Here is a 9,221-nt window from a genome sequence, read left to right on the forward strand (position 1 = left end):
TCCCTTCACATACTGCTCGAGAGCTTGGCAAGGACATATTCCTGCCCTGCTGCGCCGGGGCGACCATGCCATCTGTTCCCCTCTCCATGGAGCAATACAGGTTCTGGGAAGAATTTCCTCCTTCCTGTGTGCTTCCTTTATCTGATGCTCCACAGCAGCCTCGCTCTCATGTCAATCTCTGCTGATCTCTCTCTCTGTCTCTCTCTCTCTCTCTCTCTCTCTCTCTCTCTCTCTCTCTCTCTCTCTCCCAGTGCACGGAGGAAGGCAGTGTGTGGCTAGCACAGATTTAACTGGAGATTAGCAGGGGCTATTAGGGACCCCGAGCACACACATCTCAGAGCGGGAGGGTGGGGCAGCCGGGATGACTCAGACGCTGTTGCAGGATTGACAGGAAGAGGGGGTTGTCGCCCTCGCCCTCCACTCCACGTCACCTGCACCAGTCCTTCTCCCTCCTTCTGCAGCTTCCCCAGTCAGTACAAAATGATACCACAAAAGCCACACCACTTAGGGAGAACAATACACTTGCCTACATCCCTCTGCATTCAGCTCAGCATTCATCCTTCAGTTTTGCAGACATGTACAAATCGATACAATACTATACTGTCTGAATACTTTCTATCCCATCCATCTCTTTTGTGGCTGAGGACTTGCTCTGAGCATTAAGTGCTAAAATGAAAATGGTTAGAGTAAACAGAGCAAAGTAACAGAGTCTGTTTAACTGACATCCATGTCATTTTTTATGCTCACAGTTGTAGCCTTAGGCATACAGCACAGCTAAAAATCTCCCATATATACCAATTCCACAAAGCTAACACATTGTGATTAATATCACAAAATGTAACTCTGATCCTCTGAACCACAATGTTTTGATGTCACATGGTTCCATACTGGGAAATTATGTTGCAGAAATCTGCCTCTGTCTTTTGACAGGTTAATAAAATCATTATAAAAACATTTCCAAATGCAAGAAAGTAACAGTTGGCTCTATTGCCATGCACAATAAGTTATTTGTGTGGTATTGGAAAAAAAAAACATGCATTCTTTGCCTTTGAAGAGCATGAGTGTCATTAGTGCTTTTATCAAAAGGGAAATCCATTGACTGTTTAATCCAATTATTGTGACATTCACCATATTGCCAACTGTTCCCAGTGGTGAACATCCAACATTACCTTACATTACATTCATTTAGCAGATGCTGTCATTTAGAGTGACTTCCAGCACAATAGAACACTCCCAGATCAGTGAGTGTGAGCAAGTTAACTTGTGCAACCTAACTAGTCAAGACAAATCAATTTGTCAAATCACACAAATCAGTGTTGCCATTTCTTCTTACTTTTCTGCTGCTTGATTTGTTCTTCACCTAAGACATCATACCTCAGGTAACAGTTGACATGAACACAATAACATGCCTTAGTGCTGCGGAAGAGTTATGGTACTGCTCTGGAGAGCAGTAATTCTACTGTTGTTCATCTTGATGTGTAACATATTTCAGGTATTAATTTTCAAACCTCATTAGCCTTCTATTAAAATGACCTAGATCTATCTTGCAGTCATTTCCCCTAAGGAATAGTTTTCAGAGAATGTGAAATGTTCATAATGTTTAAATTTTTCAGATCATGTGTTTTGTGTGTGAATTATTATTATTTCTTCGTACATCTATTTGACATTACACTCTGCACTGCTAACTGGTGCTATGTATTTAAGTATCAGTAATAATTGTTCGACAACCTTTGTGAATATGAATAGGAATGGGATGTAATATGAATGGGGAAAATTGATTTGAATTGCTGTAAACTATTTCATTTGTGAATCATATGTGCCTTTGAAAGAGGTTGCACTGAGATAGGGACTTTGCACTGTATTTGTTAAAACTTTTGTAAAACTCTGTAATGTTTAATGTGTCAGACTATATCTTTAAGAAACTGCAGACTGTGAATTTTGAACTCCATGTCTGTATGTAAAGATAAAGTGCAAAACGGTTGATTCAAATGGTTTTTGAACGTTGCTGAAATCCGTGCCGTGGTTTCACTTTCAAGACAGGATGTTTTTATTATTATTATTATTATTATTATTATTATTGTTGTTGTTGTTGTTACATTAAGAGATTTGGTATGTGGTCACTAAATATGATGCTGGGGTGTGGGTATAGCGCTAGAGGGAATTCTACCGAGGTTATTTTATTTTCTTTATCTAGACATGAATATTCACCACTGACTCACCGTTTGAGGAGAAACTCTGAAATTAGTCAGATTAGGTTAATGCATCGGGGCCAATACAGAGGTGCGTCTCTTTCGGGAATTGAGTCAATGGAAACCCCTCCCTCCCTCGCTCAATGTGAGGATCTTTAAATACGCGCCCGCTTGCGCTCTTTGTCACAAGCGTAAGGACTACTGGAGGGAGTCAGCGAACTGCGGTTCGCGACACATTGTCAGAGACGTCACATACAGTGAAAACAACCAAGGTACGTTACATTTCATGCTTTTTGTCTTTGAAGATCGATTAAAAGAGCCACATTATACAGGAAAAATGTTTTATTGGCTATTTTGAGGGATTATCTATGACAACATTAGTCTGTCTTTTCTCCATTGAATAAGCGCCGGTGCATGTGGCATAACGACGTGCGGGCTTTATCATTCTAGGTAATTTTCCTACATCTTTAATTAAATTCACATTTGAATGAACCAGTAATGCTTATTTGACAAGAAATAGCAATATCAGTGAAAGCATTTCATACCCATGTAATAAATCGCGTAGTTAGCGTATGGAGGTGGTTCGGGCAAATGGTTAGCTACAGGAAAAACGCAATATATTTATACCGTTAAAAACAAGATAGCGGTTGGCCATTACTACAGGCTCGCCACTTTTTCATATGGCCATTTTAAATAAGAGATACTCCGCTGAACGCGTAGTTACACAATTCTAGTTCATATGGAATTTGCCAGCTGCTATTGTGGAGCGCCATTTTAAAGCGAGCGTAGCGGAGTTATTTTTGACCTCGCTCAAAAAGAGCTTGGCATAAAGAGGGATAACGCGCCGCATACCCATGGATTACGGCTCTGAAAACACTTCGGCCACGTACACAGCATATAGATATGAATTCGTCGGATTGTCTGATAGTTGTAAGTACACAACTGTCAAATACGGAACAACGTCAGGAGCAAGGAAGTGTCAATCAGAGAAGCGTGGGGCTAACACCCGGAGAAATTATTTGTTTTTGAAACTGATACAGTATCCACAAGGCAACTAGCTCAAGACCACCTGCAGAGAAGTGCATGTTACTTCAGGGGTTTCCCGGTTATCTATTTATAGGCTACTGGCAAAATAGCTCATAATTACGTTACCCCTGTTGTACACAAGAGTAATACAAAAATGGCACAGTGGTTTTAAGAGGGTAAACGTTTAAAATGACATAATTTTGGGTGGTCATGAGTTAATTAAAAAAGTAACTGCACAAGGATGTGGTCCATTGGGATTCTAACTGCTTGTGGTTCCAACAAATAAACAGAGGGGTATGAGCCCCTGTAACATACCCTGAACAATTAGATGTGAAGACTATATGTAGCTGTCACAACGTCAACCTAATATCAATTGTTCAAATACATGTTTGTGGAAACTGGAAACAGTTGGGTCATGTGTAAAGTGCACATTTAGGGAAATGGGTTAAGATGTAGGAAGTAGGCCTATAGAGGTCTGTCTACTTCTGTTATACTGAAGTAGCATAACTAAGAAGTGGTTGAGAGGTGTAGGCCTGCTTGTTGTGAATTATTTATGCCTTAAGAGACATGCACAACCTGGTGATTTTCCACTTAGTCCCTCTGCTGTAAGTGTGTAATTAGCAAATATTTAAGTGAGTTCCTCTGAAGGATGACATCCATTGCCATTATCTGCTTGAAAGAGAAGTCTTCTCTCTGATACTGTTGATAAATGTGGTCAGCCTTTTGTCTGGTGAGCACAAATTTTAAGTGGTGCAGTTGGAGTCTTTTAAAGTATTTCAAGGCAGATGCTAACAAGGCTAATGCTAAATTAAAAGCTGAAAATGAAGTTTGAGTAGGAGACCGTTTCTGTTTCAGTTTCTGTAGTCAGGTTTTCATTAGCTGTAGCCATAGGGATGTATGTGCATGTTTGTCTGTGTGTGTGTTTGTCTGTTTGTGTGTATGTGCATTTCTCAGAATCTTGTAGCCAGCTGAACAACTCTAGGTTGTTAAAAGGAACACTTTGAATACAATATTCTGCCTAATTTTCATCATTATGATAATGTAAATTATAGTGATATCATTGTTATAAAAAGCCTGGCCAACTATTGGCCATGTTTTTATATGTGTGGAAATTGTACGCCTGTCTTGCATGCACTGCACAGTATGTTACCATACATGGTGCTGAGGAGGCATTTTCCTGACCGTGGCTCTCTCCCCTTGTCCGCAGTGCAGCAATGAGCCTACTCTCTAAACTTTCCCTGCTCTTGCTGGGCCTCCTGCTGCTGCAGGGTCACCTTACCTGGGCAAAGCGTGGAGGGGGGTTCAAGTCTAGCTTTGGCTTTGGCAAGAAGCCCTCTACTTCAAGCAGGACCAACACGGGAGGGTCATCACGAAGACCGTCGCAGTCCCAGCCGGGTAACTACCCCAGGCAACCGCAGAGTCCTGGAGGTGGCTACCCAGCTGGTGGAGGATATCCAGCCGCAGGTGGCTACCCAGCTGGTGGAGGATATCCAGCCGCAGGTGGCTACCCGGCTGGTGGAGGATATCCAGCTGCAGGTGGCTACCCGGCTGGTGGGCGATATCCAGCTGCAGGTGGCTACCCAGCTGGGGGAGGCTACCCCAACCAGTATCCTGGAGGATACCCAGCAAGAGGAGGTGTGAACCCAGGTGGCTACCCAAACCAGTACGGGGGCGCAGCCTATCCCGGGGGTTACCCCAACAGGGGTGGGCCTGGCTGGGGGCAGCAAGGGGGATACCCTGGGGCCTATCCGGGGGGCTACCCAGCAGGGGCGGGAGGCTATCCTAACTGGAACCCCAACAACCAGATCCTGAGCCCACGCTATGGAGGAGGCTATGGCTACGGAGGTGGAGGGTATGGCATGGGAGGCTCTCCCTTCTCCCGCTCTGTGCAAGGCATGGGCCTGGGCCCCTCCACGAATTCTAAGGGCTTTGGGAAGCAGGCCGCGTTGGCAGCGGGGGTGGGGGCGATGGCTGGCATGGCAGTGGGATACGGCTTGGGCCGGTTCCCACGGCCTCACTTCCACTTCCACAGCCCCCAGGAAGAGTACTATTACAACCACTACATGTACCGCCGCTATGGCTCGCGCTCCACAGACCAGAACGACTTTGGCCGTGACTACCGCTTCAAGGAGCCTCCGCAGTCCTACGACAACTTCATGGACAGCTGCATGAAGAGATCTGACTTGCTCCCGGGACAGGATGGCAGCCCCCAGAACATACAGGGGGATGCTCCGGCTGTACAGAGCATGCAGAACGACGATCCGAATGCAGGTGAGGGCGCAGCCAGTCTTTCCACCCCGGTGCCAGCAGTAGCAGCTGAGAACAGCACGTCAAGCAGCAACGTCACGGAGGGCAGTGAAGGAAAGGCCAGCACCACCACAGCGGAGCCTGTCCCTCCGGCCGGCGAAGCAGAGCCCGGCCCTCCGGCCGGCGGAGAAAAGACAGACGAGGGCGACGACACTGTGAGCATCATGGAGATCGGCTACCCGGAGCTGATCGAGCAGCTGAAGGCCCGGCGCTGCGTGGAACTCTATATGGTGTACTCCGAGCGCTACCTGGAGAAACAGACCGCTGAGCGCAGCAACGACAACCCCAGGGGGAGTGGGGGACAGCAGCGCCCCCTCCACCAGGGACTGGTGCTGCTCTTCACCTCCACCTTCATGCTCCTTGGCAGCACTGTCCTGCTGCAGTAAAGGAAACACACAGGGGCAGCGTGACATGTTATGCACAGACGCCACAATGCCAGGGGATGTTAGTTCCAGCTTTCTCAACCTTACACAAGGAAGCGGCTCAGGACTTTTATTCTGGTTTTTTTTTTTCTGGGTTGTAGTTATCTTGCGTATTAGGGCCACACTTTAACAAGATTATGTCTGCTACCGGTGTACTGTAGCGCCTTTTGTGTCCAGCTGTCCCAAAGCATTGAACACTCCAGCACAGGGTAAGGTAGCTTATCCTCACGCATGTGCATGACTACTGTACATGTTCTATCAACTACAGACTGCAAAAATAATGTGAAAGAATTTGACTCCAATATAAAGATTGGGACTAAAGAGACTAAAGAACACCATGGTTCCAGCGTGTGGAAAGAGGGAGTCTGAGACACCATTGGTTTGGAGGGTATTATCCATGGGCCTTTAGACATTAAGCTTAATCTGGTTGACAGTTGAGTTTCACTTTAGTATAACAGCAGTCACTTTTGCACTTCTTTTGTCAGTGATTTCAGGAGAGCTTTTGGAGATAGAGCATTTACTCACTGTTATACACTGATCTTGGACCTGCTGTGGTTTGTGTATATATACAGTATAAAGAAACATATATATGTATTTAAAATATCTCATGTGTGGCTGGAAGTGTAAGAAAATACATTTTGTTGTGTGTGATGTACAGTACAAAGAGCTGAATTTTAGTGGACGATTATTATGGACAATTATTGTCAAGGTAGCTCTGATGTTTAATATGACCAAGATGGTATAGATGGGTATAAATGTCACACAAAACAATGTTGCTGTGATACTGGGTCATATTATAGAGTAAAAATATATACTGAATGAAGAGCAATGGCTTAAATAGGTACGCTTAACAAAGTACTATAGCCTATATATTACGCTTCAGCTGTATGTGTAACAGTAGAATGACGTATATGGAAACCAGATTCATGTAGATACTTGTTATGCAGGTTTACTTATTTTTACGTCATATCAAAGACAAAAATGACATTCATCTGCATTCCACAATTGTAATTTATTTCAGTATCAGACAGTGTCAGACATCAGCACAATGCTTTCAACTGTCTTTCAAGATTAATTTAAAACCAAGACCAAGACAGTCCAAGACTGAATTTAGAGTAAATGCATATACGAGGAAAACTTTGTACAAATTTGTTCATAGATGAGATTCATTTCTGTTTGTGTGTTTCAGTTAATTTTGTGTTTGAATATTGTATGTTCCCAAGATCAAATATACAAACGCTCACATCCAAGCTGGCAACGGCAGTGTATAGATAATTACTGCAGAGACTTTGATATTCTCTTGCATGTTCTCACATGTTCACCAAGTTAATAATATTGATGAGACACAATAAGATTGCATTTGCCTGAATTTTTAAATTAAGATGCATTTGAAGACTGGTCTTGGTCTTAATAATCTCATGGTGGAAAATTTTAATGATCTGTCTCATCCTTAACTCCCATGAAAGTTGCATTTTCCCCATGTTTGCTATACACCTGAGCAGCCCACAGAAATCATGCACACTTGGAGCGCGGCAGCAGTATTGAGAGCCACAGCAGCGCCCAGTGGTACTCCTCCATCATCTCAATGTCCCTGCTCCATTTTCTCAGTCGCCTGGATCTGTCTTTGCACTGCCATGTAAAAGTGAAGAACACTGCACTGAGCAAACAGTTCTTGCGCAAACTGGCTCAAAACTCACACACTTGTTTAAACTTGTTTAATGCAACCACATTAACAAAATCAAATTTTGCATTTGAAGGCATTGCAGGAGTCATTTCCTTTAAGTGTGGCTGTTTGTGGTGTGCTTGATCATGACTCATTTTAATAGATGTCTGTTTGAACTGTAATGCTCTAGTATACTGAAAGAAACAGAAGGTACGCTGTACTAGGATAATATGCACCCACCAAACGCAGTGTGTTTATTGCTGTTACTGTTTAATGTGTCCTTGTATTTCTTTTTTTCCTTCCTTCTTTGCTTGATCTCTGGCCTCTCTCCCCCTTTTCCAGGGTGTAGTTTGCAAGTGCTCTTATTTTTATAGACTCTCCTATGCTTTATTTGAGGAGAGAATGTATTGTGAATCCCAGGGCCTTTTTCCTCTAAAGGTCTGTAGTTTAAATGTAGTCTGTACATTTGCAATGTACTGTGCAGAAAATTTCAGTTATTGATGTGTGGCAGAGAAGAATGGATTAATAACTTCTTTGTCTGCCACACAGTGCTGGAAAAATGCAGTCAATTAAGTGCAAAATTTGTAGAATCTAGCATTTTATAAAGCAGATGCTGCTCACATTTTTGTTCATAGAGGGATTTCAGCTGAACTTTATACATCAAATCAAAGGTAAGATGATACAGGGTGTTGTATCATAATATTGTAAATTGTATAACATAGCGTTGTAGGTTATGATACACAATGTGATACAGAGTTAAAGTTATTACTCGTTTTGGAATATAGAATGAAGTAAAATGCATCTTGGAGCATCGAAAATATACTGGCATCTGAATATGTACATTTGTGTCACTAATTATTTGAATGAAATACGAGCGATGGTGTCCAGTCTGAAGTTGAATTGAAATTTAGGCCTGTTTTCACTCCAAACTATGTAGTGGTGCATGCAGCAAAGTACAATTGAAAATGTTATTGATGATTGTACCTCAGAATTTCTTGGATAACCAGCTGGCACAACAACAGTTGTGGCAATATTGTTTGGAGTTGCCAGGGGACCTGACATGGCACATGCAGATAGTTGTTGAACTGGAAGCTGGAGATCTGCGCTTGAAATGCTCACTTTCCAGGGAAACACTAACATATTTAGGACATTTTAGTCATTAGTCAGACACATGTTGAATCTTCATTTTAATAAAAAAAATTAGAATGTGCATATTTAACTTGTATTCTACACTCTGAAGGCCCTTAGTTTGCAAGTGTTTGCATTGTACTTACAACTGCATTCAGTCTGAAACAACATGACTCCTCTCTGTGAAAACAAATAAAGATGTTATGGGTTTTAGAGCAATAATTCAGTGTCTCTTGCTTCTGCTTCTGTTGTTCCTCCCTCCCGCATTAAACCCAGCTAGAATTTTTTTCCCATGAGAAAAAGTGCTATCGCACACCACATTAATATAGTCTTATAGGCCATAATCAGTTTTAACAGTGACACTGGTATGCTAGGACAATATACAGCATGAATTTTCTATGCATGTGTGTTTGTGCACACAGAGGAAATGTGAGATTGTGTGTGTGTGTGTGTGTGTGTGTGTGCTCAGTTTGCATGTGACCACCA

The 9,221-nt window shown here is 42.9% G+C and overlaps 1 protein-coding gene across 2 annotated transcripts; it reads left to right on the forward strand.

Moving 5' to 3' along the window:
* Positions 1-2,383: 2,383 nt before the first annotated feature.
* LOC118776998 (FHA domain-containing protein FhaA-like) lies at positions 2,384-8,895 on the forward strand. Of its 2 annotated transcripts, none has more exons than XM_036527681.1 (2): positions 2,384-2,461; positions 4,423-8,895. In XM_036527681.1, the coding sequence occupies exon 2, from the start codon at positions 4,430-4,432 to the stop codon at positions 5,906-5,908; it is 1,479 nt and encodes a 492-aa protein (XP_036383574.1). In that variant the 5' UTR covers positions 2,384-2,461; positions 4,423-4,429; the 3' UTR covers positions 5,909-8,895. The 2 variants fall into 2 exon arrangements, with proteins under 2 accessions (XP_036383574.1, XP_036383575.1); XM_036527682.1 differs by having other exon boundaries at positions 2,391-2,461; positions 4,428-8,895.
* The last annotated feature ends 326 nt before the right edge of the window (positions 8,896-9,221 follow it).

The sequence above is a fragment of the Megalops cyprinoides genome, chromosome 4 (genome assembly GCF_013368585.1).
Source record: "Megalops cyprinoides isolate fMegCyp1 chromosome 4, fMegCyp1.pri, whole genome shotgun sequence".
NCBI lineage: Eukaryota > Metazoa > Chordata > Actinopteri > Elopiformes > Megalopidae > Megalops > Megalops cyprinoides.